Source organism: Oikopleura dioica, chromosome 2 (genome assembly GCF_907165135.1).
Source record: "Oikopleura dioica chromosome 2, OKI2018_I68_1.0, whole genome shotgun sequence".
Lineage (NCBI taxonomy): Eukaryota > Metazoa > Chordata > Appendicularia > Copelata > Oikopleuridae > Oikopleura > Oikopleura dioica.
Window position 1 is genome coordinate 3,502,226 of NC_137292.1, and position 27,147 is coordinate 3,529,372.

Below are 27,147 nucleotides of genomic sequence, written 5' to 3' on the forward strand. Positions count from 1 at the left end.
TTTGTTCCAGACACTCAGAGAAAGTCGCAGGATTGGAGCCGATCCAACCGAGAGGTTTTCTCTCTGCCCGTGGGCTTTCACTGGCATTGATCCAGCAAGCCGACCGTGAAGATTTTCAATGCAAAAATCCCGTCTCTTCGGCCACCCACGCAATTCCTCCCCTTTTTTAGACTGCACCTTCTAAAATGCACCCCTATACTAAAACTTGAAAAGAAAAAAAATCTAGCGCTCGTTGAAAATCCAACAAGGCGCGAAGAATTGAAAAGTTAAAAAAATTACAATTTTAATTTTTGAACTAAAATAAAATGTCGATGAGTGTGTTAGGACTTGAGAATCTGGAGAGAATTGCCAACGAGCATGTTCAGTCGGAGAAAGTCGAAGGAATCGTCTCTCAAAACATTTATAGAAATTACGGGTTTCACGATGAAATTGGATATTAAGGGGGTAGAAGGAGATTTATGAGATGAGTTAAAGCCCTCAACATCGGTTTAGAAGAATTAAAAAGCATCATGTCTAAAAATCTCGGTAAGTCAACGCCCTTCAAAGTTAGTTTCTCCGCAAACTTCATTATTGTCTCCTAAGGATCTCAATTTTGATCGTAAAAGATAAAAAAACAAGGAAGCATTTTAACTTTTTATACAAAAATCTGATGAAAAGGGTCGTCTCTTTTTGGCGACTTCTACTTTTGAGTCAACAATTTCCCAAATGAATTTGAAAAAAGAAACGAAATCTTGCCCACTCTTCTCTCCTTCTTTCTATCAAAAATATCGTCTCTCATTACTCCTGGCATGTTCCATTCTTGCCCGCTTCGAAAACTCTAAATATCAAATATCCGCGCTCGCCAATCCCCCCAAAAAGAACACGCACACTCTTTCGAAAAAAAAGGCTGAATGCAAATATAAAAATAACGTGGAGTCACAGCAACGCAGATGATCCGTCTTCTTCCGGGGAGTTAGGGCTGATTTATTTACTTTGAAAATATCAAGCGCTCATCTTTTGCGTCTTCGCTTTGACCGCAACCTTTCAATTTTTGCGGAAGCGACCGGTTCAACAAAATCATAATTGCAATAGCAACAGCAAAAAACGCCTTCGAAGAGGTTTTTAGTTCTCTGAGTTCAAGAAGATTTTCTGACAAAAAAGCCGCGCGCTGTTTTTTCTTCCTTTTTTAATGAAGAAAAAAGCCGAACGCGGCTTTTTTGGTCGGTTTTTTATCAAACTTATTTCAATATTTCTTAAGTAAAAAGCCGCAAGCGGCTTTTTCGATGTATTTTTGAACTGTTTTTTCAGGATTTAAAAATGACTATATTCTTAATTGATCAATCTTCGTGAAAAACAAAAATGACCTGCGTGTTAGAACGACAGTAAAATATTTTTACTTTCGACAAAAGTTGAGCAAGGGAAAATATAAAAACTCGCGCGTTATATAATGTTTGATTCGTCAGATAGCAGCGTGCTGCAACGGGTTTGGAACTTGGCGACGTGTCCGCCTGGCTAGTAGAGCTCCGCCGAGTCTAGTACTGCGCCGCGGCGGTGGTGGGGGAGCTTGGTGGAACTAGGGTGGATGGGGAGAAATTAATTTGACAGGGCTTTGAACTCGTGGATATTAAAAATGCTTCCCAAATTAAAAAGCCGCACGCGGCTTTTTTCAAGAATAATATTTCTCGATTTTTTATGACTTGAATCTTCTTTTTTTTTCTTGTAATTTCTAACTACAGTACTAAGACTTCTTCAAAAAAACAGGTTCTTGAATTGCGTGGAGCCCCTAGCTACGTCACGATTCTAGCTCTGAGGGGAGCTCCAGCTCATTAAGTAACATGCGCGCTGGAGACTCCACTGGGTAGCCTGTTCAATTCAATAACACCTTTGACTACTCCAAATTCAGCCCTTTTTCGCCAGAGCGCGCCACGGCAGCTTCACGGAATTCAGCCACTCGTGAAGTTCAAGAATAATTATAGACCAAAAAACTCCACCACATTTCTTGCGAGTCTTCGAAGAAAATGATCCTTTTAGCGGATGAAAGAATAACCATAAGATGGTTACTAAAAATATAAATAGATATTTTCCTTGATATCAACAATTGAGAAAATTTTTGGTATAATCGTATAGAGCTCTTTTCACAAAAGGCTAAAGCAGGCTTCAAGTGAATCATGTCCTGTTTCGCGTGATATGTTCTTTTTCCGAGGCGATTCATGGATATCATAAGTTTTGTTTACTATTCTAACTATAAAAGCATAAAATGTACTGAAAGAAAACTACCGAAGCCCAAAAATTATAATTATTTTGCAATATAAACATAATTTATTGAAAGAAGCTTATGTCATGTATAAAATATCAAAATGGGATTTTGTGGAGATTCATCGTACAACTCGAAATTTGGACACCAAGGACTTATATTTTATTAAAAACGTAATTTACTTATTACCTTGGTTCATTTTTGGTTCATATGAATGAGTTTTTTTGCTTATAAATTATGAATGCGGTTGAGGAAGTCGTTACATCACTACACGTCGCCATTCTGATTGGTGTAGTACTCTACTAGACCGCGGTGGTGGTGGAGCAACGTTGAGGTGGCGTCCAAGATGCTTCTTTTTGGTCCAGTTAAATTTCTTTTCCTTCTGAGCGGCTCAATCTGCTTCTCGGGTAAATTTGGACAGGTTCAACCTATTCTCCAAAAAGTCCAAAAAAACTCTTTTCTTTTTTATTCGTTTTTCGGTGAAACGGTTTTGCAAGCCGTTCGAACGTCTACAGCCAGTAACACAGTAATCACGTGCTACGGGGCTTTTACATCGAAGCCGAAACTCGAGCCAACCTCGAGGGAATCCACCAAGAGAAAGAGAGAGAGAGTCAATCCGCCCGGATTAAAAAGCAAAAAGCAAGAGAACGAAGATTTCTTTTTGAATTAAAGGAAAGGCTCAATTTTTTCGGCAATTTTTCAAAAAAAAAAAGAAAAAGTAATATTTTTGTTATCTATATTTTTAAATTCAATAGGGATCGTTTCCTTTTGATATCTTCTTTAATTTGATTTAAGGGTATCTCAATGCTAAAATCAATCATTTTTCAACCTCGAAAAAAGCAGATTCTTCGTTTTGAAACAAATTCATTCTATGGGGATATTTTTACATACATGTATCGATTTATAACTTATGCCAATTGTGATGAAATCGACAGTCGATTAGATAACCCGAAGTTTGGGCTATAAACTCTCGGCGGAGACGTGTCCTCCTCGGCTCGCGTGGTTCCCGCATCGAATCCCGAGTAACTGACGTGTGGACAAAGCGCTGCCTTCCGATTAATTAAGGGTCGGAACTTCCTTTTTCTGAAGAAGTGTTCTTCTAAAGAAGTACGCTTACGCAAGGTTCTGCTTCAAGCAATGTTGCGTTAATAGTATAAAATATACAAGAACATGACAGGGACTCTTCTTTTTAATTAATTGAGGACTGACAGCGCTTGTCAAAACCTGGATCCTAATAAGGGTAGAGGATTGGTTTAATTTGTGTTAGTATTGCTGTGAGAGAATCTTAAGGAGGCACAGCTGCATCTGATTATGTTGTTGCGCTCTAAACGAGTAAAACGCGATACGTGTAACTCAGATCTCATCAGAAATCCGAATGGGCTGCGGGCAGCTTCTCGTTGGTAGCCAATTTCATGGGCGACCATCATTGTTTGGCTCCAAGTAGCCCCAACTCGGTGTTCGCGCGAATTATCGATACGCATTAGAGCCGCTTTCTAAAATGAAAATGTTGAGCCTGAACTAAAGAAGTCCGTATCTTGTCTTGTCTGATTTCAAATCCGAATTTGTCCGGTTGAAACCAATTGGTCGATAAACGGGTTAAATCAGCTTGTAAATCCTTCCTCCTTGTATCTACTTACTACGACTATTTCTACGTCCGACTAAACCACTTATCTTTTACTTCCATAACTTACAAGCACTACACTACAGGTATATCAAGACGAATCATTTTTTATCAAGAATTATTGGACTCGAAATAAAAAAAAATAATTTCCTGATATATTTTGAGTCAAAATGCATATTCTTTCCTCATTTCGAAATCACCAATAAGAATCCTGGCGCCTACGCTATCGCCTACGATTTAAATTATTTGCGTAGGCGGCTAGATTGAGCATTTAGAAGTGAGGCTTTTGGAATAAACTTATTGCTCTATCGACAGTTTTTAAATGCATTTATTAAGACACGATGCTCGCCAATCCCTTTGGAATGAACAGAATGATCGATCCACGAATGGCCATGCAGCTCATGGAAGAAGCCAAGCGCAACCAAATGATGATGCTCTCCCCTTACGATATGATGGACCCCGCTAGACTTCAGGTATTCTATAAAATCTTGGCCTTTTAGACGATGCTTCGGCGCATTTTGCGGTTCGATATCTCCCTTCCGTAATCCAATTTCGCTAATGAGAGTCAATTTAGGCGCGTCTCCGACAAATCCAGCAGGTCCAAGCCGGCCAAGCTCACATCGCCCAGGCCGCTTCTGCCCAGGCTCAAGCCCAGCAGCAAATGATCAAGGGGCAGCATCCATCTGTCAGCTCTTCCCAGCAGAGTTCTAACACCTCTCGCCGTCAGCAAAAGGCAAAACCGTCCAAAAGAGTAATTGCCGTCGATCTCCCATCGAATTTGCAAACGATCGAGTCTGTCACCACCATTTTCTACCCATACGGAGAGGTCCTTCTCGTCAGAGTTCTCAGACCAAAGAAACAGCTCCCATTTGATCTTAAGCAATTCCAGGTTTGTCAAAAATTTGTCAGAAGAAACCATAAATCTGATTTTTTTCAGATAAATTTGTAAAATATTTACCAAATTATGTTGATCATTCTAAGCTTCCAATGTATGCACCCTTCTCTACCAAATGGAATCCCTATCTTTATCTTCATTCATCCCCTAAAACTCATTTAGGCCGAAATCCCCGATCTCGGAAAAACCGTCTGCGCCATCATCGAGTTCGAGCAAGCCGATGCTGCCCGATTCGCCGTTCAAGCCCTGAAGATGCGAACCAAAGCTTACGGCTTCCGACTCGCCCTTCTTGAAGCCGGAGTAAGTTACAAAATGCTTATGAGTTTACTTCATTTACAACGCAGAGGAGAGAGCACTTGACATTTATCTGTCAAGCACATTTTGACATGAGCTTATTCTTTTGGAGATAATTTCGTTCGTGCGCGATTTTTGACAGGCCACGTCAAATCGCTTTAAACTTACAGAACTCCATTCTTCTCTCATTCAAGCACTCTCTAATTCGGAAATCTAGAATGAAATCTCATCATAATTTTCAGGCCGAGGAAGATCTTTACGGCCCCGAACTCGAGCCACAGCTTCCAATGCTCAAGCCTGGCCAAGCCGGCCCTGGAACAACTGACGAGTCTGGAATCGGCGAATCTGGTACAATTTTCTATTTTTAGATTTTTTTATAACAATTTATTTCAGAACGCTCTGGACGATCTTCTGGATCTGACCGTGATTCGGATTGCGACATCAAAGAAAGATACCGGGTCAGCTCGGGATCTGAGTCTGACACTGATCTCAAAAACTTGGTAACAAAAAACCCTTCCATGATCCGTTTAAGACGCTTTCTAGACTGAAAAATGGAACCCCGACGTTGCTGAGTTCGTTCCTGGCCAGACTTCGCCAAAGAAGAGAACGGTAAAAAACAACAGACAATCTTTCAACCCCTTTTTCACGATCAAAATTGACAATCACCAATTCTAGACTTCCAAAACATCCGTCAAAATCGGCGAAAACGGCCGCATCACCACATCCTTGTCCATCAATCTTAGCTCTCCTAGCAAAGGTACCTTTCGAAATTGATCATGACATTTTCTTACTGTATATTCAGGACGAACAACAAGCCGATTGAGTTTGACACCAAAGAAAGAGCAGAAGGCTCCAACTTACACTCGAGAGTACTTGTTGTCTGTCAGACATCACAATGGAAGCAAATTTACGCCCACTTTGGACTTTGAATGTAAGTTTTATCAAAAGATAAAAGAATTGTTGTGGATTCAATCCAAATAAGCCAGCAAATTATGGACATTAGAAGTAGAGTTCACACTAGTTCCTTCAGAATTAATATTAAAAAAGCTTTCTTGGAAGACTTTTATGGTTTTCAGAAAATTTTTGCTTTACATCACTATCAAGAAATTAACCCCTTATCTTCAGGTGACGAGATGCGCCGGTACGTGCCACCACAACGCCGTACTTCTCAGCCAATTATCCAACTCTCGCCACAGCGACGCAACTCGCTCTACCGTCGATAGAAAGCTCCGTCTTTCAGGCGATTTTTTCGATTACAGTTTCTTCTGCAGAATGCTTTACAAGTAAAACAAACAGCCAACCATCTTTCGAACAAAATGTACAGCCCACATGTTGACTTGTCAACCCCTCTTCTTCCTTCTTCTTACAGTAAGATTCTTTCTTACAGTTAACTTCTCCGTCATTGAAGATGACTCATCCTTGCTGCTCTTAAAAAATATCTGTGCTGGATAATACCCCCTCCAGGATCGCCTACTGTTGCCCATCCTGCATCTCACCCCTCTTACTGTATAAAGCAAACTTGTACAGTGAGTGTTGCCCGTCCCTTATCCGCATTGACAAAACTTAAAAAAGTAAACATTTCTTTGGTGACAATTCTGAATTCAAATTTCTGAATAAAAACAAAATTAACTCAAAAATCATCTTTATTTTTGACTCTAACCGGAGACTTATAAACTGGGTCCCATGCACTGCATTGAAGTTTTGGATACGATCAAAACAGTTGCTCATTTTTGTTGAATTATATTTTTACATGATTCGCAGTTTGAAATTCAGCAGCAGCTCTAAACGGTCCTTTCCGAATTCCCTTGAATCCACCATCAAGGGCAGTCGTTAGCTCCGATCTTGAAGCATTCCAGCCCACATCTCCTACCCGAACCCTTCTCCACGGCTGATTCAGCTCTTTTTGGCGGCAAATAAAATCTTTGAGGAAAATTTCTCTTTTGAAATCATGGAAGACTGCTCACCATTTTCAGAAGTAGCTTCTGTCGAAAGCGGTCCTATTCCAACTTCTCTTCCGTCTCTTGTCAAATGACTTCTGTGATCTCTTGATCCATCCGGTCCTATAAACAATAATCCTCTTCATCAAAAAAGCTAGAGTAAATTTCACCTGTGAAAATGATATGCTTCGCTTGACCATCAAAACGATCAGCCATTATTTCAAAGAAGAGAAGGAAAAAAGAAACAGTAGCTTTTCGTGTGTATCAACTCGCACCTCAATCGGGAAGGAGTTGTCTTAGTTGGAGCAACTAGTTTCCACGGGAACCGTAAAAATTAAAATCTCAGCAAAGAACTCCCAAAATCTTTGTGGAAACAGACAGGTTTGCAAATAAAGAAAGGTCTTTCTTTTCAAAATTCTGATGAAAACACCAAGAAAATGGTCGAATTTCTTCCCACGAGTTAATCAAATTTCAACACCTTGAAATCATGAAAAAGATAACCGCTCATAATCCGCCTTTATTGCTTCATAAATCGAGAAAATAAAAAGAGGCTCATGAAATCGTCCAAAATGGTGTGAGTCAATTTCGTGATTAAAGAAAAGAAGCCGCGTTTTTCAAAAGGGGGATGAAAATATTGTCGAGTTTTTCTATTTTCGAGAAGAAAAATATCCCCGATCGAAATTGTTACGCGCGATCGATATTGGAGGCATCTGCTCGGCATCTCCGTCCATTTAATAATTTATCGATCAATGGCTATTTCTGCCAGCTCAGTTTCCATCAGTTTCAATAAATGAACCGATCGGTTAGAATCTAACAAAGTTGTTAGCCGCGTATTTATGATAGAAAAACAATAGCTTTTCGACTCATTTGTCAATCAATCGCTTTCCGGAAAGTGGCCCTAATTAGTAATTAGTACATCCGGACAATTTCACTTGAGGGTCAGTTCCTTTGTGTGACTCCAGTGGTCCCAACATGGGTCGATGCTTTTGTCGTTGAAAACAGCTCCTCGCGCGCATTTTCTGAATTCGAAATTGCGCGCACTTTTTCACGCCGGTCGACTGAGTCGCCGAGCAACGGAACTGTCTCGCAGACTGGCCGGGGAACCTTAGCCCGTTTAGCCAACCATTCAGACAGTTCTGACGCTCTGGGCGACTTTTGTGATGATTGATCTCTGGAATGATTCATCTCTCTTGGTAGACAGCGGCTAGGATGATTGAGCGAGCAAAGAAAGTTTTCAGTTAGTCAGTGATATACCCTTAATTTTAGGAATTAAGGGAAGTGGGAACCAAACACTGTCCTTGCTGCTTGATCATACAGTAGCCTGGCTTTTCGTAGAACAATAATCTCTGAAGTTGTTGAATCTCTCTGTTTCTAGGGTCGAAATTAAGGGTATTAAAATGATTAATAATTAAGGGTTAACTATTGTTTAATTCTCAATTATTGGTACATGTTTATTGAATAGGTAAACCCTTAAAATGCTAAAGAGAAAATAAGGGTGTAGCTTCAGAATAAGACCTCGACGTTAAAGAGGGTAGAGCCTTAAATTAACATGGAGAAAATTCAAATGACGCGCTATTTACGAACCTCAAATATTAACTCTACTGCTGTACTAATAATGAACACAGTTTTCACTCGCCCAAAGGGGAAAGCGTTACGCCCTTAGGCAGAATCTTATCTCTTTGGTTCTTGACAAAAAGTAGAAAAAGTGGTTCAGTTGTGTGTTTTTGAAAAAGGAGGGCGTCTCTACTACGGCGCGGGTCGGTAGTGGCGCGCCGATTCGATTTTTACTACGATCGAGGAGACGCGCGGGCGGCGAGGGAAATCAGCCGCGCTGATTGGTGGAGGAGCTGGAGCGTGGGCGCCCCAGTCGCAACTGAACAGGCGCCGAGTAATCTGCTCCTCTCGCGCCCGCTACTCAGCCTTGCTTTATTGAAATTCTGTAGAAAGCGCAAATAAGGGCGTCAGCTCGATAACTTCTAATACTTAGATCGACTGTAGTACTTCTATTTAAACAGTTCCCGAGTTGATACTCTCGCTAATTTAGCGAGATTTTACTAATTTAAAGTTTTTATTTCAAATATTAATTGAATAAATAAAAATTAACTCAATCTCTCATTTTATTATGAATCATCTTTTGTATGTAAAATGTCGTAAGAAGATGTCACTTTTCCAAAATTAGAAAACAACCTTATTTCGATGTTTTCGGAAAAAGAAATAAATTCAATAATCGATCGATGACGCTCGGCAAAGCCGCAGCGTTCGAGCTCCGAAAACATCCTCAGGAAGCGACTGTAATTCTTCCGTTACAAGCTGGCTTTTTCAAAATAACTTGAAATAGACTTTTTGCTCGCCTGTTTCAGTACAGAATCAGTACTTTAGATACAGCCGTTTCTTTCTTCGAGATTGTCTATTGCTAGTTTTAATTGAATCAATTTTGTAGCAACGGCTAATTATTATTTAATTATTTTATATTAGTATAATTATATAATAATTAAATAGATATAAGTAATTAAATAGGTAGTTAATTTAATTCTTAGAATCGAAAATTCAAATTTCATTTGAAAATTCTTTCTCAGGAATAATTTTCGGTCATGAAATTCAGAATAGAATTTTAAAATTCGGTGTTTATTAATTCAATATTGCGTTAGAAATTGAGTCATTACAGTGTGTGACGGTAGGCGCGGGTGGTGGGTGGTGCGAAATCGCGTTTTGGCGAAAATTCTCTTTTTCGAGTCGGATTCGATTCGGCGCATTTTGCCCGGAGGCGCGGTGGCGCCAATTGCGACTGGCCGTTTTCGCGTCGCCTGCGCAATAGCCCGCCCACGCTCAAGCCCTGTCCAGCCCGCGAAGCCACCCGCTGCCCTCCGATTTTCCCTCTTCTCTCTCTCTCCTATTCCCTTAATTAGTAGCCTCTTCTCCCTTAGTAGCTTCTCTCCCAGCCTCGCCCTTTGTCCAAGAAAGAAACTCCCTTTTTCCCAAAAAGGGAAAATCTCTTTTTGGGAGAATTTAATTCTAGAGAATCGGAAACAAAGAAAATTGAAGAAATTATGGCGATTTAGGACGATTTTGGCGAAGAATAAAAGTTATTGATTTGAAGAATTTACGCGCTCTGAATTTTGATCTAAGGTAAATTTAAACTTTTTGCATTTTTCGCTCGTTTTTATAAAAACTTAATTATTTATCAGCAATTTATTAAGTAAATTGAAGTTAATTATTTGATTACACGTTATTATTTTGATAAATTTTAAACTAGAAAAAAAATAAAAGTTTAATTATCATATCATAGTCTATATAAATTATTATATATGTTATTACATAATAAATAATTATTATGAATCATAGATTTTAAAGTATCTTTGAAGTCCGTGTTTACGACTCCGTAAACATGTTTTATGACTCTTTTATTTAGTAATAAATAAATCTATTCGTAAATTATTGGTCAGAAATCTCCAGATGCCGAGGAACATGTAAAAGATTTAATTCAGGCTGTAGGTCGTCCCAAGGCTAAAATGTCCGAACAAGAAGTGTCCCAGCTTAGCGCCGAGATCTCCTCCAATCTCAACGTTTCCTCTCCTCCAGAGCAAGGTACGCATCGATGAGAAAGCTTATCAGAAATTATCTTATGATTTGAAAATTAGAAAATTGATATGTCATCAAGGATGTAATCCAGATTATAGAAAGTCGCATAAATAAAAAAATAAGAAAACTTGAAAACTTTCAAGACTTCTTTTAAGGGACCTGGGCGAGCAGCGCTGAGCCAAATTTCACGCGCTCGCCGTTCTTGTTAGAAATACGATTTTTTGAAATTTCTTTTTGTAAATTATATCTTCAAATCTTCAGCTTTCTCTTCCAATTCTTAGTTTTTCGCTATCATTCTTGGTTGATGAGCTAGCGAGAAAAAAAGAAGCCCAACTTCAAAAGGCATCAAGTCTTGAAAACTTTATTTTTTCTTCATGAAACTTGTACCATTAAAAAGCGCATTAAATTCTGAACAGATCCCACCCAATCAGCTAAACTAAATCGGTACTTATTGGCTTGTAAGGCCAGATAAAGAAAATTACTTAGCGCGCGCAGCTTGTCGCGGCACGGCTGGACGCTCCGATTTAGCTATTTTGGGCTTCCTGGACATGATTCCCGCTGGGCGGGGCTAAGTTATCTTGTTTATCTGGCCCTACTCGCGAATGAGTACCGATTTAGTTTAGCTGTTCAGAATTTAATGCGCTTTTTAATGGTACAAGTTTCATGAAGAAAAAATAAAGTTTTCAAGACTTGATGCCTTTTGAAGTTGGGCTTCTTTTTTTCTCGCTAGCTCATCAACCAAGAATGATAGCGAAGAACTAAGAATTGAAAGAGAAAGCTGAAGATTTGGAGATATACTTAACAAAAAGAAATTTCAAAAAATCTTATTTCCAACAAGAACGGCGAGCGCGTGAAGTTTGGCTCAGCGCTGCTCGCCCAGGTCCCTTAAGACTTCTTATTGTAAAGTCTAGTCAATCTTATTGAAGATAAGCCGCGCGCGGCAATTATTTCTTATTCTTTTTGTAATCTAAATCTAATAGCTTTGGTTCTAGAGCCCAAGAGTCAAGTCCAACCTCCCGTTCTCCAAGTAGCCGCCAATGCCGATTTGAACAACAACCCTGCTGCCGAGCCGCAGAAGCCAATTCAAAACCTAGAAGCCGCTGTTCTCCAGCCGCAAATTAATCAGCCTTCGATGGGCTCGGTCGGACAAATGCAGCAATTGCAGAACACGCCCGTTGCTTCCGACAAAATCTGGTGTCGATTTCTTATTCCTTCCAAAGTTGCTGGAGCCATCATTGGTAGAGGCGGAGCTACTATCCGAGCTCTCCGAGAAGAGGTAAAAGGACAATTCCAGAACCATATTTTCAGCCGCATCCGGCTTTTTATCGAATTCGATTATCGAAGCAAATGCTTTCTGACTTTGAATTCAGTTTCAAGCAATCATCAATATTCCAGAAGCACGAGCTCCCGAGCGCGTTTTGAAAATCTGCGTCAATAGGTAACATTTCTCTTTCGCATTTCAGTGAATACATTATTTATAGTCGTGAAAAGCTACACACGATTGTTGCGCAAATCGCCGACATCCTCAAGAACGAAAATGCCAAAGGATCGCACAATGGGCGGCGAAAAGAAGGCGAAACAGAGCTGCGCATTTTGGTTCAATCGAGCCAGGCCGGAGCGATTATTGGGACGAAGGGATCTACTGTCAAGAATCTAAGAGAGGTACAGTCAGTCAAGAAGGTTACCGAACCTTACCCCTTTCTTTTTCGAATTCATATTTTAAATTAACTTTAGACGACTGGCTCGCGAATCAATATTAACCCCGAATGCTGCCCAAACAGCTCCGAGCGCGTCGCCGCCATCATGGGTATGTTTCTAAGGCTCTCCCAGCGATTAATAATGAAATTCTAGGGCCACCTGCCACCGTGGTGAAATGCATCTCAATGATTTATGACATTCTGGAGCGCGTTCCTGCCAAGGGAAATGAACAGCGCTACGATCCGAACATGTTCGACCCGACCTACGACTATGGAGGTAAATATCCATTCAATCCATCCTTTTTTTATCCATTCTTTCAGGATACGGTTTCGACCCGCGACATTCAAACGAGCAATTCATCCCATACACTCGGCCGCCATACCCATATGGCATGCCGAACGAGCGATTTATGCATCAGCCTGGACCATACGGAAACTCTCCACCTTTCTACCCCCAGAATTTCGTCAGTCCAGGTCGATTCCCTGGCCCTCCTCAGCAAGGAGCTCCACCTCAGCAAGGTATCAATCAACACTTCAGTTGATTGCTTTTAAAAATCGAGAAGCCGCTTGCAACTTCGAAGTTCCTGTCTTTCATCTCATCCAAAGCCAAAGTTTCTCAAATGACTTTTTAGATTTCTCGCCACAGCGTCACAACCAGCAGCAGCAGAACCAGCCCCGTCAACCCTCTGGCCCTCCCCCGACCCAGAGCTTTGGCCAGGGTGGCCACCGAGGCGGCGGTCACCAGGGAGGCGGACCAAGACCTTTCCGTGGCGGTCCTCGATAAAATATTGATAAAAAAAGTCAAAAGTAAAACAACATCAAAGTAAACCCTCTTTAAACACCTTTCTTTTAAATTTTTTAAAACTCCCCTTGAGATGTCCAAAAGTTCAAAATTTCCATTTTGGTTCAACAAAATTTTCAAAATCCAAGGTTCAAGTTTTCAAGTTCACCGGCATTTTTTATTTTTATCCTTATATTTTTTCTCTCTATATACTTACTTGCTATTGTCAATTATCTCTCGGGCTTAGATCCTATGATTTTAGGTTCGGAATTCAATATTGGGTACCCTAATCTATCCGGAAAGACCTGTCAATTAAGGGTATCTCTCCTAAATGACGAACCAAGCGCCCTTGTTTTTTGTAGCTCCCTCGATATTATCTACTCCGTACAGTATCATCATTTACAGAATCTTTTATCGCCAATTTAAATTACAGTAATTTATCTTTCTTGTAGTTGTAAACCATTATTTTTCTCGTCATTTTTACTGTCATTTTTTCTGAAAATCGGGTTCTCCGATTCTCTTTCTTTTTTTCTTTCGTCAGATTCTAAATCTGACTTTTTGACTCTGGGCGCGGCACAAGTACCTTGACTACAGTAACATTTTAAAACCCCGCACAGAATGATCCTTTTTATAATCTTTTTGCTGACACAACACAAAATATCTTTTACAAAAAAAAATCCCAAACTTTTTCTGTCGAGCTTGTGTATTTTAAACTCGCTGGCGCATCTTCGTAAAAAAAACTTAACTAAAAAATAACAGTGCCTTTACTTTCTTTTTCAATATCTCAAAACTATAAAAAAAAAACTATAAAAATTTCCTGACATCGAAATGAATTCATAAACGAAATCAGTCACCAAACGCAATAATACTATTTTTGGCCCGCTTCTTTGGCCGAATATCGAATATTTGCGCCGTTCTATTTTGGTGGGTTTTTTCTATTCACGATAAATATTTATTTTACTATTTCCTGCTGTACTTGAATTATTCAACTTTTAAAAATACTGGCTTTTCTTGCCTCGGGCGAAGGTTCTTCCGCCCTGAGGGGAGAACGCACCACTCTTTTCTATATTTTTTGCGCCGCAGAAAATAGCCCAGTCAGTATCTTTTTTCGCATATTTTGGCGATAGAAACCATTTTGATTTGTAGCTCTGAAATCAATCATCATCGAATTAGGTTAGGTCCCGGCCGTTAAAATCTCCGGCGTCAATTTCTCGGGCCTTTTTTTGGATCAAAAAATGGTCAACAATTTGTCCACTGCTCCCATAAAATCCTAAAAAAGCTTAAAAAGTGCGATTTCTGATGAATTTCTTCCAAAAAACTGAAGTTTAATTTATCAGAAAAGCTCGTGCTCGCCATTTTCTGACTGGGCATTTCTGCTCTATAAATAATATCTCAATATCTTGTTCATTCTTGTTCAAAAATTACGTTCTTATGTTTCAATTCTTGCATAGTTCCTAGTTTCGAGTTTTGCGAAGAAAAAAAACAACATCCTTCTTTTCCATTTCGCATAATTTCTATTCAAAGGAGTGAATTCTTTTTCTTTCTTTCCGAAAGAATAAATTTCTTTGAGACGGTTTTTCAACAGAACATTTTTATTCGGCCAGACTTTATACTCAAAATTTGGTATATAATGATTTTCTATTTCATTACTGCAATGCAATACTATTTATATACTGTATTTGTCTTATGTTCTGAACGTTTTCCGTCTGAAATGTGTTTTCAAGTTCAATAAATTAACTTTCGATTCATAATTTCGACTCTTCTGTTTCATTCATTTTTACCCTGACTCAGGATTTCTGAGTAAGAGAGCTGCAAACAGGGCCTTATGCAGGGTTAGGGTAAGAGCGTTTTTGTACAGAAGAAGCAGGGTCGAATTATACAGTGAGAGATGAAAGCGACTGTTCCGCAAGATAAACATCATGTTCCAACGAAACCTTGTTGAAGCTCGAATACTAGCAAAAGTTCTGTTCTAAAACAATTGAGGTTATTTATTCATTCTTAAGCTAAGTAGTGTATTTAATTATTAATTCAAACGTCGTTTTGAGATACAGATAGAATGTACAGTTAGGCTCGAACTGGGCCGACCTTTGAGAGTTCGGAATATTCAGGGATTGGCACTTGTACCTACACTGTAGGTCCTATAGTTCCTTCAACACTGTAAGATATTAAAAGTAGGTCAGATAAGGGTACGGCAAGGAGAAAGGTACCAAACCCTTGTGTATTTAAAAATCGACATAAAACGAAACAATTTCGTGATTCGAGCCTATCAATGAATAAGGTATCATTCATTTTATATTTTTCAAAACCTCTGTCATCTGTGATTTCATATTTTTCTTCCTTTATTTCGAAAGCTGACTTGAATTTAGACAAAGAATAGTTACATATTGCGTCCATTTGCTTCGCAAGCCCGTCCCTGCTTCTTAACTACTTCTGCATTCTCTCTCAAATATTAATAGCGGAGCTGCAATTTTAATCCCTTTTTTCGAAAGTCAGGCACCAGATACATTCCGCAAATAACTTGCCATCGAGGTTTTGAGGAACACAAAACGTCGAGGTTGATTGTCGGACAAAGTTTTTTTTTTACAAATAAAGAGACAGAGAGTGAGGGAGAGGAAAATTGAGTACAGTAAGAGACAGAACGATGGATCAGCTCGGAGATTTCTTTGACAGGGAAGGGCTGGAATCGAAACTGGACCAAAAATTTCAGAACTAAATGACCAAGTTTCAAGCCCGAAAAAGAGCTCAAAGAATATCAACCAATGGACCGAACAAGTAAGAATTTTTTTCTTGAATACTGTCTTGACAAGACCGAATTGTCGATTCTTCTCAAAGATGAATGTTCTCACTAGCATCCGATCATCAATATAAAAATAAAATATTGAACATCCTAATTTTAATTTGACACGTGGAAATCGTCAACATTGAGGAATACTTCCAAACTGATGCTTTTCTCAGCGATTTTCATCTGACAGAGAGCATTTCTTATTGATTGCAGCAATTCAATTTGAAAAACTAAGCTGGATAAGTGGCGTTAAATTGAATTTAAACGGGCTAGTTTTTTCTCCTACAGAATATTAAAGTTTCAAGCGAATTTTTCGTGACCCAGGATGTTCAGGTTCAATCTTTTTTAGTAAAGGAGTGACCCCCTTAATCTGTTTTTAGAGAAAGAACATCAGTCGAAAAAAGGGAAAAGGAACTGCGGTCGAAGCTAAAAGAGCAAGGAGATGCAAACAAGAAGAATATGATGCTCTCAAAGAAAAATGAAAAAGCAGGTGAGTTGATTGCCTGATTACATCTGCGTTTAAATATTTCAGAAAACGAGGGAGCTTTTAGAAACTCGCCCCCGAAGAATGGAAAATTGCAAAATAATCACGAACAAACAGGGCCGAAATCGAAATATAAAGTAAGTTCAAGATCATACATATAAACATGAAGCTTGTTAAATTTGGATGGTACTTCATTGTTGTTTTTAGGCAGGAAATACGATGAAACAGAGGAAACTGGAGGAAAAAGCGAATAAAGAAAAGGAGTCACAAGTATTAATATCATAAAATGAGTTCATTAAAAAATTTTTCATGCCCAAATTCTTGAAAACTTGAATCCTAATTTCAGAGAAAAAAGGCCTTATTGGACGAATGAAATCTTCAATCTTCGACACTTGAAAATTAGTTATTTTTGCATTTTTAATAATAAATAAATTCGACAAAACAAAACCTTCTACCTTTTAAAAAACCCTTTGCAAGTTTTAATAACCATTTACATGACTGTAAGATGACAGAGTAAATTTCAAGTTAACACAGTCCCAAGTCGATTCTTCCTTCCGATATTTGCTAAATGATCGTCCGTCATTTTTCAAATTTTCGGAGCTTTAAATAAATTCAACTTTAAATAGCAAGACGGAAATTGAAATTGAGAAAGATACAGTTTGTCCCAGTTCTCTCTTTTTGGGAAAAATATATTGATTGTAAATTTTGGCAGAGAATGGCATTTAGGAAGCTCATTCTGCTTTATTGAAGCAAAGCAAACAGGCTTTACGCAAACTTCTGCAACATCTCTTGCTATTAAATCTGCACTCGGCACCGGAAGAATTTCTAGAAAGAAGAAAAAATTGAAAAAAGGGGCTGAAAAGAGACTGAAGCCCGGCCAGTTTGTTTGTGTGTGACTCTTACAGAATCAAAGCTACAGTCACTGGAGGTTCAAGTTCAAATAAGTACGCTGATTCGGCGAGAAGAACAAGCTGATTTTCGAAATATACAGAGAGTCATAAACTGGAGGGAGAAAATATTGGGAATCAAGGAAGAGAATAGATAGAAGCAATGCTGGTGAAATATATCTCTCTCGCCTTAGGCGTACTAGGAATCGTTTTTTTTTTATTTCCGGATTCTATTTTCTTAGTTTTTCTTTCAAAAAACGATGTCAGAAATGCTGATTTATGCGAATACCTTCTACGGCATCCCCTTTATCCAGCAAATTTTCACAGACCAAAAAGTTTTCATGAAGGAATTTTGTTCAGAAGAAGATTATAATGCCGGCAAATACTGTACTGAGGCAAGTGAAATGGTTGGAACAATGTGGACGATTGGAACGATATTTTCATGCTCGGGGCCGATTATTTTCGGAACATTGCAGCAGCTTATTGGCAGTCACTGGACCAGGTGAATTAGATTGATGGTTTTAAACTTTGCGCGGTTATGGGGCAGTAATGCTCCGCAAATATTACGTAGACTCCTTGCGAACTCGTTTGACGGGTCAGCGCGGGTTAGATTTCACTAAAGGTCGAATTCTGTTACTGGAAGACCGGTATTTCTTCCTTTATCTTGTTCGTAGGGTCGTTGCAGGAACACTGTCTACAGTAGGACTTCTGTTAATGTCCTTCTACAAAACTAGTGCATATTGTTTGCTCGTTGGAGTCACCTTTGTTGCATTTCCTTCCATTGCCTATATCATGCTAAACTCCTATGTCGCGCCAATTTACAAAGCCATCACGACCACCTTGAAACGGATTGTCAAGTTTTTTTGAGTCATTAAAAATGAGCACTTGAAATCCGAAATACAGATCGTCATGATTCCTGGATTGATTAACTCCTCAGCAACATCGTTGTTGATTGCGAAAAAGCTTTATGAATCAACAATAACTTGGTGTACAACTGATGACCAGGGCAAAGAGGAGTGTTCAAATGGACTTCCGTTGGACGTTTATTTCATGATTTTGTTCATTGGATCGTTTTTGATTCACGTGAGGACCTTCTTTTTCATGCCTGCTGTTCCGGTCCGGCTTCGAAATCACCAATTGCTTTCGTCATATTGTTAATAATTTTTTGAGCCAAAGAAAGATTCCCAAAAATGTAGATGGATTCAACATGATGAAAACTTCCATCGTCATGAAACTCTGCTGCCACAAAGAAAACAAAATCGAAGCAAACGATGTTCCCGTCGGAAAACGACCTCCAATGAAAGATCACTGGCCGCACATAAAATCCGCCATTTTTCTCATCTACGCCGTGTACTACAGTATCGTCACTTTTCGCATCAACTCAATCAGAGGTTTTATTATCATTGAGTTTCGTACTCATATGAACTCTAGGTTGGATGACGTCGTGGATCCAATTCGCTTACAGATCTCTTGACTGTAGTGAGTTCGACCACATAGAAAAATGCGAAGAGAAAATCGAGGAAACAATCCTACTTTTAATTGATATCAACGGATACGCGTATTTCTCACTTGCCGTCATTCCATTTCTTCCGGCTTTTTTGATCAAGTTCTTCACAAACAGATATCCGAGCGACTATCCCTTCGCCGAGATGAGAACAAAGGTATAACTTCTGCCCGTGTTTCATTTCTAGAAAATTTTTCAAGCTGAACGCTCTCCTGATCCAAATGACATTTTGCATCATCGTCGCTGTCGTTTGTTCAATAATGATGACTTTTCCTGCCTCAGCTCCAGATTCAATCGGCCTTGCCATCAGCTTGATCTCTCTTTCTGTTTTTATCGTCCCACTTCATTATGCAACTCCATGGCTAGTAAGTCAAATAATTTTCAAGCTCAAAATTCACTTTATTTAGCTTCTTTTTTCGTACTTTCCGCCACCAATGTCTCAATTTCTTTATGCTGTTCTGACGATTCCGTCAATTTTTATCAGCTTTCTCAACGATCCTCTTTATAAAATAATCCTCGGCGGAGCAACAGAAGCTAAAGACTACGATTTCACAGCAGGTCAGTCAAAAAAAAACTCTTAAGAAGCCAGGTGATTGAGAAAAATTTCCTTCAGTATCTTACGGAATGGCAGCTGCATCTGGAATCTGCATACTCTCAGTTGTTTACATGTTCTTCGATATCCGAAAAATGGTTTCGAAGAAAGAATCCGATTGGGCATCATCTGGGTCCCCGAAGATTGAGAAACGAATTTCGCTACAGGAAGAAGGCGATGATAATTTGGCATTCGACTCGACGGAGAAGAATTACGAGCTTGAAAATACTGATTTTTAGAACTGCTGTGCTATTACTTCCAATAGGCTGTATGAATTGGTCAGAATAAGGCTTCTTTTAGTTTATGAAAAAATCACAGAAATTTAAATAGTCTTTTGCCATTTTCGCATGTACGCTAAAAGTTCCCACTCATCCATGCTCATGATTTGATCATTAACATAATGTTCGCAATGAATTTGAAGTTGCCGCACTTCTTCCTTCATATTTTCAAATCCAAACTTTTCAATCTTCTTCCATAGAGTCGCATTCGCATGTTTATAAAGAGCACCATCAAGTCTTTCGCGGAAAAGAATGCGTTTTTTCGTTTCCTCGTTCAGATCGTTCTCGGTAAAGCCTTTTTTCTTATTCGAGTTAGATTTGAGGTAAAAAATATCGGTGAATTCCAGTTGCATGAGGTCCTTCAGAAGAATAAGGCTTTCATCGAAGTATTCTGTGATCATGACTAGATCGTAGTAATCAACAAGCCACTTGCCAAGTTCGTCCTCGGACATTGTTCTGTACATATAAGAAAGACCTTCAAAAATAGCTTTATCCTTCTTGGAAAAATTATATTTTACCAAGATCGAACGCCGCCGGATTACGAGTATTCTCGGATATAACTGCTTTCCTTGTATTGTCGATGATTCGGGGTGAAGTTTTTGCAATAAACCTCTCAAGTGTGCCAGCAGTTTGACCCTTTTCATTGACCCCGAAAACTGCATTGCCGAAGTACTCAAACGCAGAGACGAATTGAGAAAGTGGTTCGCGTAGTATCGTTATTTTTGTGGCATTTGGAAGAGCCCTGTCGATTTCTTGAGAGGGTTTTTGACACGAAATGTCAAGTCCACCGATAGAATAAAGTCTAAGATTACCCCTTACTCTTATATTAATAAACTTGTATTGAAAGGTTTTAATAAAAAAGTTTATCTATGACTTTCAGTTTCAGCAACCCTTTCCTTTTGACCAGACATGATGATTGGCAATGACATTATAGTTGTGTTCATCGGTGCACGAGAGTTGAAATGGTCTATGCTTGCAAAGATAATTTGTTCTCCCCTTTAGTTGGAGCTTTGGAAACCCGACTCGGAGTTCTTCCTTGATTGCAAGTCGGAAAATCATGTTTAGCATAGTGGTACTTCCGGTTTTATGAGCTAAATAGGTTAATCGTTGAGAATCAAAGAAAAGAGACATACTTTTTAGAAAATAAATATTTCTTTTCGGCCAAAAACTTCTCTTCACTGTCAGTTCCTGACTAGTACTTGAATGCTCCATGCCAAAAAACAACGAACAATACAAAATAAAACACAGAAATGTCATTGGGATAAGTTGTAATTCTCTCATCTTTAAAATATAATCCACTCGATCGTTTGTTTTGAAGTAATTGGAAAAAAAACCGTCGTCAATTCGTCAAATCGTAAAATCGTTGCTAAGTGCAATAAACTCAAATCTTTCCAGATAACCAGGATAAGTAAACGAAAACGCACGTTTTTGAAAACCTAAGCATTTTCAGAGGAACGTAATCATGTTTGCGGAGAGTCTCAGAAAAAGATCTCTGAATATTCTACTTCTTCTTGCTTTGACTTTTTTAGGTAAAAATTTTTCTTGAATGAAATGGTATCATTATGTATTTAAGCGCTGCTCTTCTTCAATATAATCGATGGTGGTAGACAAACATACTCATTTGCACGCCTTAGTTCTTGAAATAAAAATTGCTTTCAAAACGAGATCAAAACTTGTCCTTTTTGAATTTTATTATCGAGCAAAACATTTGACGATTTCTTCTTGGAAGGCCATTTCGCAGTAGGGAATTTCGGCCATTTTGAGAACTGCCATTCGAGAACCGCCCTTTGCATCTAAGAAAAAGAATGAAAAATCGTCTATCAATCAGCGTTACCTTCAATTGTTTCGCAGCCTTTTATCGTCAGAAAGTTTCTTGTGCAAAACAAGGCGCATTGTCTTTGCAGGATAATTCATAAAAAAATAGACATCTTCGTCTAGTTACTCAGCTCTTAGGAGTCTGAAAATGCATGAGCTAACAAAAATGACTTTTCCTTTTGACACCCTTATTTTAAAAATCGGATTAAAGACCGTACTTTCTATTTGAAGGTCATTTTTTCAACAAAAAAATCCGTTCCTGACCGCCAAAGCTACAGCATTCTTCTCACAACCCTCAAGAGCTGCCTCTGATGACAGTAAAAAGGACATAAAAAGCTTGAAAAATCTCATGGCTTTTTTTTGTTTCTGGTTCTTTTTCTTCGCAAAATACAGATTTGAAGAGAACTGCGATCGGTTAATAAGCGGGAGGTTAGAATAATTAAGATGTTTACGCGTGAGCATAATTAATTTGGAAGACATGAACGTCGATTTTAAATGCATTATTCGGCAATAATTTGACGGGGAACTGTCTCGATAATGAATTTGTTTTGCATGTACTGTAAAGTTTATACAGTAAACTCTCACTGCATCTTGTTTTACATCATACAGAAGGAAAATCTAAGAATAAGAAAATCACAAGCATGAAATTGCATTTTTTTCTTCCAATGAAATAAATTTGCCTTTGCCTCAAAAGTCAAAACCCGTGAAGATCTTTTCCATCGAATTTACGATAAAGATCACCGAGAATTTTTCGCCCGCATTTCGCCATGATGGCGCTAATCAGCGCTCGTAATCCGAAGATTACGGCCGACTTTACTCGTCTGCTAAATTTCTCGAATTCGACGCAGAATTTGAGATTTTGAAGATGAAGCTTTCAGGTGAGCTCTTTTTTGATGAAATTGAGAGAAAAATACACGATTGTAGCGACGCTTTTGGCGTCCGTTGCGCGATCGCAATGGACTCCTCCGGAACCAGAACCCTACAGTCATATTTTGAGTACCGGAACAGAGTTTATTGGTGCTAAGAATCATCGGGGAACGATTGAGTTTAAGGGTGTACCTTACGCTCAGGCGCCAACTGGAGAGCTCAGATGGAAACCGCCAGTTCCAGTTGAGGAATACAGGTACTTTCCTTAACTTTATCGAAAGAGAAATTAATATTGAAAAAAGACCAATGAATTTAAAATTTCGTTTTGAAGCATATTTTGCATAGAATCATTTTTCGATGAAGTAATTATTGCATCTAAGAATTCAGCGACATTTAGTTTTGATTTTAACAATGTTTTTGTTTAGCGAGGCAAGCTATGATTTCATGAACTACGGATACAGATGCATGAATTACGGCTGGACGCCTGACATGCCAAACGCTGACCTCACCGGCGAAGACTGCCTCAACGTTAACGTCCACACGATGGCAGAATATCTCCAACCAGGCGCCGAGAAAAAGCCGATCATGGCGTACATTCACGGTGGAGGATGGAATACCGGCTCGAATCAAGCCGCTTTTCACAATCTCGTCAAAGCCGGAGTTGTCGAGATAAATATTGGCTACCGTCTCGGTCCTTATGGATTTTTATACGATGAGACTCAGGATGATTTCGACCACAAAGGCAACTTTGGTCTTCTCGATCAGCGAGCAGCTCTGGCCTGGATTCAGAAGTTCGGTGGCGAGTTTGGCGGAGACGTCAACAATGTCATTCTCGACGGATGTTCTGCCGGTTCTGCTGCTGGTTGGTGGCATTTGACGTCGGAAGGCTCCTGGCCCTATTTCCACAAGGCCATCACAAACGGAGTCGGCTTGAACTACGCTTTCGGTGGGCACGATCTCTCGATTGCGACTGGTTTGACTCAGGCGACTCTTGATGCAGCTGGCTGTGCTGATGTCGATTGTTTGAGATCGATGCCAGCGGAAGAGCTGAATCCGCATTTCAGAAATGCGAAAAGGGTTGACGGAGCTTTCCATCCGACGAAACTGGCACTTCAGGAAATGAGCGAACAATGCTTTTCTTGATATTTTTGCTTGAACAATTGTTGACTCATAAACAAGCCAGGTTGGGGTCCTGTCATCGATGGGGGCTTCTTGTCAGCTTCACTGGTCGATAACGTTCGCGACGGGACGATTCGACCGAACACGCCGATCAGCTTCAATTATGCGGAGCACGACGCGTGGAGCATGACTGATGGTGGATTTAATGCCGCTATTAAGAATATCCCTGCATTCGCTCCACATACTAACGCAATCAAGTAAGACAAACTACTGTTGTCAATCTCATTTACAACATTCTCAATATAAAAAATGAATAAGAAAGCTCATTATATAATTCAGGGATCTTCAAGCAGCTGGTTTCAAAGTTCCGTCTGACTTTACCGATCTCTACTTCAAAGAAGTCTTTGGCGAAGACGTCTTCAATACGTACATCTCCCCCGAACTCGGCTGCCCCAATTCAGCATCCGGCGAGACAGTCGAATGCAAAGAGCAGTTCTTCCGATGGATTCAGGGACAAACTTGGGTCTGCAACTCAAGATATGCTTTCAGTGGGGCACCAAGTACTGATACAAACATTGGACCGATCTATCCGATGGAGTTTGGCTGGAGAACTTGCGAAGAAGTCGATGGAGTCAAAACGAAAACGTGTCATTGTGGAGAATCCGGATATGTGAATTCGTTGAGAAGCGCCAATCCAAATATGCCAGAGGTAATTTGAATTGTAAGAAAATTATCAGTAAATTCTTTCTTATTCAGGACGAGCAAGCTTTGATCGAGTGGACTTCCGAGTACTGGGTTAATTTCTTCAACACTGGTACCTTTCCCTCCACCGTAGGATCGATGCTGTCCATCCAGGACTTGCCCAACATTAACACTGTCAACTACATCAATCCTTCTGGTAACCTTGAGCATCCAGAAACAAACGTTGCCGTATGCGATGTCCTCAACGCGATGGTTGAAGAGTTCGGCGCCGACGATGTTTTCGGCGGCGCTCACTGGTTCTACGAGCACGGGCCAATGGGACCACAGCCCTGCGACGACGTTGATTGCGGCGACAACAAAGTTTGCGTGAACAACGACGACGGAGTCACCACAACCTGCATTTGCGAAGATGGTTTCATCGAAGTCGGCGACGCTTGTGTCGACGATCCTTGCGTGCCAAGTCCTTGTCACGAGAAAGCAACATGCACCTCAACTAGCTCTAGCGAATTCACGTGCGAGTGCAAACCCGGCTACAGTGGGGATGGCTACAGTTGCATAACTGATAGCAATGTGAAGTTGACGTTGAGTTCCAACGGCGCAACTTTCATCGGCGAGCTTACAAGTGACGACATCGCATTTTTCAAAGGAATTCCCTACGCCGCCGATTTTACCGAACGATGGACTCCTTCCGAGGCCCGAGACGCGAACGGCTACGAAGTAAAAGAGCACGACTTCACCGTCTACGGCCCTATGTGCATGACGAAAAACAGCAAATCCACTCAGGATAATTTTGACCAGTTTGACGAACAGTGTCTCAACGTCAATGTGATGACAAAGCCAGAATGGCTGACTGATGGGACAAAACATCCGATTCTGATTTACATTCATGGAGGTGGCTTCAACTCAGGTTCCAATCGATCGAAATTCACGAATCTCGTCAATGAACAGGGAATCATGGTGGTTTCTGTGAACTACCGACTCGGGCCTTACGGTTTCTTCTACGACACGAAAACACCCGATGTTGATGGACCAAGAGCAAATTTTGGCCTTCTTGATCAGCGAGAAGCGATGAAGTGGACACAGACCTTCGGCGCCGAGTTTGGAGGAGATATCGACCAAGTCACTGTTTCTGGCTGCTCGGCTGGAAGTGACGCTACTTGGTGGCATCTGACCGAAGAACTCTCCTGGCCATATTTTAACCGGGCAATCACAAATGGTGTTGGTTTGAATGCGGCTTATGGGTCGCACGATATCGAAATTGCATCGGGCCAGGCACAGTATGTTATCGACAACTCCATTTGCGCTGGTGAGCCGGACGAAGAAGTGATCGACTGTCTTCGTGGACTAGGAACTGGGTTGATAATAATAAACAATTCAAAAATATTCTTTCAAATTTTCAACCTTCTAAAAGATAACCACGATGAACTCAACGAGCTCTTCCGAGATGCGACCGACAACGTCTACCACCCGATCAAGCTTGCCCTTGAGCCTGGATGGGGTCCAGTAATCGATGGCGACTTCAAGTCCGAATCTCTCATGGACTCAGTCATGAACGGAAACGTCAAGCCAAACTGCCCGATCAGTTTCAATTTCGCTCGGGACGACGCCTGGGGATTCACAAATGGAGGATTCCGGTAACATAATCTTCTTCTGGAAAACTCGTAACAATCTTCTTTTCAGATCATGCACCGGCCGTATGCCAGCTTTCGCCGATTCGGAGGAAGCTATCAGGCCCGGTTCTTTTCGTTGATGATAATCGCCTCTTATCAGTTGTTTTTGAACCTGCTTGTCAGAGATCTTCAGCGAGAAGGATTCGAAATTCCATCCGACTACACTGACATTTACTTCAAAGAAGTCTACGGCCCAGAACTTTTCTCCTCGAACATCGAAAGTCAATTTGGCTGTCCTAACAATGCCGATGGATCGGCAAATGAGTGCAAAGAGCCCTTCCACAATTACGTAATGGGAACAACCTGGACTTGTAATTCTCAGTGGGCACTGGCAGGTGCTCCAGGAATGAGTTTAAATTCTGTTAAAGAAAAGGAGGCAACTCGTTAACGACGCGATATTTGCGCTGTTTGACTTAAAAAAACTTTTAAACTCAAAAAGTAACCGACCCGAACATCGGCCCAATCTACCCAATGGAGTTCTCTTGGCCAACTTGCGTCAAGAACGATCTCGACGAAAACACTCGAACTTGCCACTGCTCCGAAAACGGCTACATTATCGGAAGCAAGCCAATTGCCGATTACATGTCCGACGATGAGAAATTTATGCAGCAGAAGATGCGAGACTACTTCGGCCAATTCATGCGAGACGGAACTTTCCCTTACGATCCGGAATTTGGAGAAATGAAGGATGTCAAGAGCCTAAACGGCGAATTCAATCACATCAGTTTGTTGCTTTTTAGGATCACTTTTTGATAATCTTTGTAGATATGGGAATTGAGCATTACCGATCCTACCCGGACACTTGCGACGCTTTGTTCAGTCTTGCCTCCGAAATCGGAGCTGTCAATGTCTTCGGAAATGCTTACTGGTACTACGAGCACGGATCACGTGAGTAAACCAAATATCAGCATATATATACGAAATATATGTAGCATATCACATGCTGCATATGATATTATTTGATAGTCAGAACAAAATCATAAGATGAGACTCATGATAAAAAATGATCGGAAAAAACGTTCCTTGGGCAGGTAAATAAGGCGAAGAAAGAAGAAAGAAAAAGGGTACTCATTCCCGTTTGGAATTTCTCTCTGGATAATCTATCGCAGACCTGCCATGAGGTGCTCAACATGAATAAATTGAACTTGAGCTTTTCTCTACGAAATAGCGTTCGTTCTTTTTTCACACGCAGCTGTCGATTTCTGCTACCCATCAACTCTGTTTGAGAGTATCCCATCTGATTCGTCTCATAAAGTTGACCGTCATTTCGATGTCCATTTCAAATAAACAATGAAAGTTTTCTCGCTTTTCTTCTCCGCCATTTCCGCCCAGGCAATCAGCGACACCGAGGCCACCGCCATTGTCGCCGCTGAGCTCGAGGCCTGCAACACGCACAATCATTTTTTTTTT

At 40.2% G+C, this 27,147-nt stretch overlaps 10 protein-coding genes across 11 annotated transcripts in view; 8 read left to right on the forward strand and 2 right to left on the reverse strand.

Annotated features, from left to right (window-relative positions):
* Positions 1-428: 428 nt before the first annotated feature.
* LOC145697126 (uncharacterized) lies at positions 429-6,655 on the forward strand. 2 transcript variants are annotated; one of them, XM_081774275.1, is made up of 10 exons: positions 429-525; positions 4,191-4,327; positions 4,429-4,743; positions 4,912-5,049; positions 5,286-5,391; positions 5,437-5,543; positions 5,587-5,652; positions 5,719-5,800; positions 5,846-5,974; positions 6,169-6,654. In XM_081774275.1, exons 1-10 carry the CDS (start codon positions 510-512, stop codon positions 6,264-6,266), a joined length of 1,194 nt encoding a protein of 397 aa, XP_081630401.1. In that variant the 5' UTR covers positions 429-509; the 3' UTR covers positions 6,267-6,654. The 2 variants fall into 2 exon arrangements, with proteins under 2 accessions (XP_081630401.1, XP_081630403.1); XM_081774277.1 differs by lacking the exon at positions 429-525 and adding an exon at positions 3,754-3,940 and having other exon boundaries at positions 6,169-6,655.
* A 95-nt stretch (positions 6,656-6,750) lies between these two features.
* On the reverse strand, positions 6,751-8,038 carry LOC145697127 (uncharacterized). The gene is made up of 3 exons (XM_081774278.1): positions 7,151-8,038; positions 7,008-7,103; positions 6,751-6,963 (listed from the first exon to the last, which is right to left on the reverse strand). The coding sequence occupies exons 1-3, from the start codon at positions 7,194-7,196 to the stop codon at positions 6,782-6,784; spliced, it is 324 nt and encodes a 107-aa protein (XP_081630404.1). The 5' UTR covers positions 7,197-8,038; the 3' UTR covers positions 6,751-6,781.
* Positions 8,039-9,830: 1,792 nt separating this feature from the next.
* Positions 9,831-14,799, forward strand: LOC145697415 (poly(rC)-binding protein 2-like). The gene is made up of 9 exons (XM_081774615.1): positions 9,831-10,106; positions 10,466-10,565; positions 11,552-11,835; positions 11,930-11,997; positions 12,041-12,221; positions 12,294-12,366; positions 12,411-12,533; positions 12,578-12,775; positions 12,889-14,799. The coding sequence occupies exons 2-9, from the start codon at positions 10,490-10,492 to the stop codon at positions 13,038-13,040; spliced, it is 1,155 nt and encodes a 384-aa protein (XP_081630741.1). The 5' UTR covers positions 9,831-10,106; positions 10,466-10,489; the 3' UTR covers positions 13,041-14,799.
* A 951-nt stretch (positions 14,800-15,750) lies between these two features.
* On the forward strand, positions 15,751-16,765 carry LOC145697690 (uncharacterized). The gene is made up of 4 exons (XM_081774905.1): positions 15,751-15,809; positions 16,200-16,309; positions 16,352-16,440; positions 16,511-16,765. Exons 1-4 carry the CDS (start codon positions 15,751-15,753, stop codon positions 16,586-16,588), a joined length of 336 nt encoding a protein of 111 aa, XP_081631031.1. The 3' UTR covers positions 16,589-16,765.
* A 1,333-nt stretch (positions 16,766-18,098) lies between these two features.
* LOC145700234 (uncharacterized) lies at positions 18,099-19,645 on the forward strand. Its single transcript, XM_081777488.1, has 6 exons — positions 18,099-18,306; positions 18,371-18,581; positions 18,622-18,851; positions 18,895-19,059; positions 19,102-19,252; positions 19,308-19,645. The coding sequence occupies exons 1-6, from the start codon at positions 18,100-18,102 to the stop codon at positions 19,523-19,525; spliced, it is 1,182 nt and encodes a 393-aa protein (XP_081633614.1). The 5' UTR covers position 18,099; the 3' UTR covers positions 19,526-19,645.
* Positions 19,608-20,313, reverse strand: LOC145700236 (galactosylceramide sulfotransferase-like). The gene is made up of 2 exons (XM_081777490.1): positions 20,083-20,313; positions 19,608-20,039 (listed from the first exon to the last, which is right to left on the reverse strand). Exon 2 carries the CDS (start codon positions 20,026-20,028, stop codon positions 19,609-19,611), a length of 420 nt encoding a protein of 139 aa, XP_081633616.1. The 5' UTR covers positions 20,029-20,039; positions 20,083-20,313; the 3' UTR covers position 19,608.
* A 1,807-nt stretch (positions 20,314-22,120) lies between these two features.
* Positions 22,121-23,389, forward strand: LOC145697691 (fumonisin B1 esterase-like). Its single transcript, XM_081774906.1, has 3 exons — positions 22,121-22,257; positions 22,304-22,502; positions 22,672-23,389. The coding sequence occupies exons 1-3, from the start codon at positions 22,245-22,247 to the stop codon at positions 23,387-23,389; spliced, it is 930 nt and encodes a 309-aa protein (XP_081631032.1). The 5' UTR covers positions 22,121-22,244.
* Positions 23,390-23,429: 40 nt separating this feature from the next.
* LOC145700232 (uncharacterized) lies at positions 23,430-26,140 on the forward strand. Its single transcript, XM_081777485.1, has 5 exons — positions 23,430-23,622; positions 23,705-24,074; positions 24,122-25,701; positions 25,748-25,798; positions 25,861-26,140. The coding sequence occupies exons 1-5, from the start codon at positions 23,552-23,554 to the stop codon at positions 26,123-26,125; spliced, it is 2,337 nt and encodes a 778-aa protein (XP_081633611.1). The 5' UTR covers positions 23,430-23,551; the 3' UTR covers positions 26,126-26,140.
* A 15-nt stretch (positions 26,141-26,155) lies between these two features.
* Positions 26,156-27,131, forward strand: LOC145700237 (uncharacterized). The gene is made up of 2 exons (XM_081777491.1): positions 26,156-26,461; positions 26,503-27,131. The coding sequence occupies exons 1-2, from the start codon at positions 26,209-26,211 to the stop codon at positions 26,631-26,633; spliced, it is 384 nt and encodes a 127-aa protein (XP_081633617.1). The 5' UTR covers positions 26,156-26,208; the 3' UTR covers positions 26,634-27,131.
* The window catches only part of LOC145697693 (uncharacterized), a 605-nt gene continuing 485 nt past the window's right edge, over positions 27,028-27,147 (forward strand). The window contains exon 1 of the mRNA XM_081774908.1: positions 27,028-27,128. Within this exon, the coding sequence (XP_081631034.1) occupies positions 27,028-27,128 (101 nt within the window). The remainder of the gene's footprint in view (positions 27,129-27,147) is intronic.

Excerpts from the sequence above, each read along its gene's own strand:
- LOC145697691 (XM_081774906.1), top strand. Across the intron at positions 22,503-22,671 it reads GTTCCAGTTGAGGAATACAG|CGAGGCAAGCTATGATTTCA; the intron begins GTACTTTCCTTA and ends GTTTTTGTTTAG.
- LOC145700236 (XM_081777490.1), bottom strand. The coding sequence starts at position 20,028 with ATGTACAGAACAATGTCCGAGGACGAACTTGGCAAGTGGCTTGTTGAT.
- LOC145697126 (XM_081774275.1), top strand. Across the intron at positions 4,328-4,428 it reads TGGACCCCGCTAGACTTCAG|GCGCGTCTCCGACAAATCCA; the intron begins GTATTCTATAAA and ends GAGTCAATTTAG. Across the intron at positions 5,544-5,586 it reads ACACTGATCTCAAAAACTTG|ACTGAAAAATGGAACCCCGA; the intron begins GTAACAAAAAAC and ends GACGCTTTCTAG.
- LOC145697690 (XM_081774905.1), top strand. The coding sequence starts at position 15,751 with ATGACCAAGTTTCAAGCCCGAAAAAGAGCTCAAAGAATATCAACCAAT. Across the intron at positions 15,810-16,199 it reads TCAACCAATGGACCGAACAA|AGAAAGAACATCAGTCGAAA; the intron begins GTAAGAATTTTT and ends ATCTGTTTTTAG. Across the intron at positions 16,441-16,510 it reads GGCCGAAATCGAAATATAAA|GCAGGAAATACGATGAAACA; the intron begins GTAAGTTCAAGA and ends TGTTGTTTTTAG.
- LOC145700232 (XM_081777485.1), top strand. The coding sequence starts at position 23,552 with ATGACTGATGGTGGATTTAATGCCGCTATTAAGAATATCCCTGCATTC. Across the intron at positions 25,702-25,747 it reads TTCACAAATGGAGGATTCCG|ATCATGCACCGGCCGTATGC; the intron begins GTAACATAATCT and ends TCTTCTTTTCAG. Across the intron at positions 25,799-25,860 it reads GATTCGGAGGAAGCTATCAG|AGATCTTCAGCGAGAAGGAT; the intron begins GCCCGGTTCTTT and ends CCTGCTTGTCAG.
- LOC145697415 (XM_081774615.1), top strand. The coding sequence starts at position 10,490 with ATGTCCGAACAAGAAGTGTCCCAGCTTAGCGCCGAGATCTCCTCCAAT. Across the intron at positions 11,998-12,040 it reads TTGAAAATCTGCGTCAATAG|TCGTGAAAAGCTACACACGA; the intron begins GTAACATTTCTC and ends CATTATTTATAG. Across the intron at positions 12,222-12,293 it reads CTGTCAAGAATCTAAGAGAG|ACGACTGGCTCGCGAATCAA; the intron begins GTACAGTCAGTC and ends AATTAACTTTAG.
- LOC145700234 (XM_081777488.1), top strand. The coding sequence starts at position 18,100 with ATGATTCCTGGATTGATTAACTCCTCAGCAACATCGTTGTTGATTGCG. Across the intron at positions 18,582-18,621 it reads TCGCATCAACTCAATCAGAG|GTTGGATGACGTCGTGGATC; the intron begins GTTTTATTATCA and ends TATGAACTCTAG. Across the intron at positions 18,852-18,894 it reads TCGCCGAGATGAGAACAAAG|CTGAACGCTCTCCTGATCCA; the intron begins GTATAACTTCTG and ends AAATTTTTCAAG.
- LOC145697127 (XM_081774278.1), bottom strand. The coding sequence starts at position 7,196 with ATGGCTGATCGTTTTGATGGTCAAGCGAAGCATATCATTTTCACAG. Across the intron at positions 7,104-7,150 it reads GAAGCATATCATTTTCACAG|GACCGGATGGATCAAGAGAT; the intron begins GTGAAATTTACT and ends TATTGTTTATAG. Across the intron at positions 6,964-7,007 it reads AGAAGCTACTTCTGAAAATG|ATTTTATTTGCCGCCAAAAA; the intron begins GTGAGCAGTCTT and ends TTTTCCTCAAAG.
- LOC145700237 (XM_081777491.1), top strand. The coding sequence starts at position 26,209 with ATGGAGTTCTCTTGGCCAACTTGCGTCAAGAACGATCTCGACGAAAAC. Across the intron at positions 26,462-26,502 it reads CGGCGAATTCAATCACATCA|ATATGGGAATTGAGCATTAC; the intron begins GTTTGTTGCTTT and ends TAATCTTTGTAG.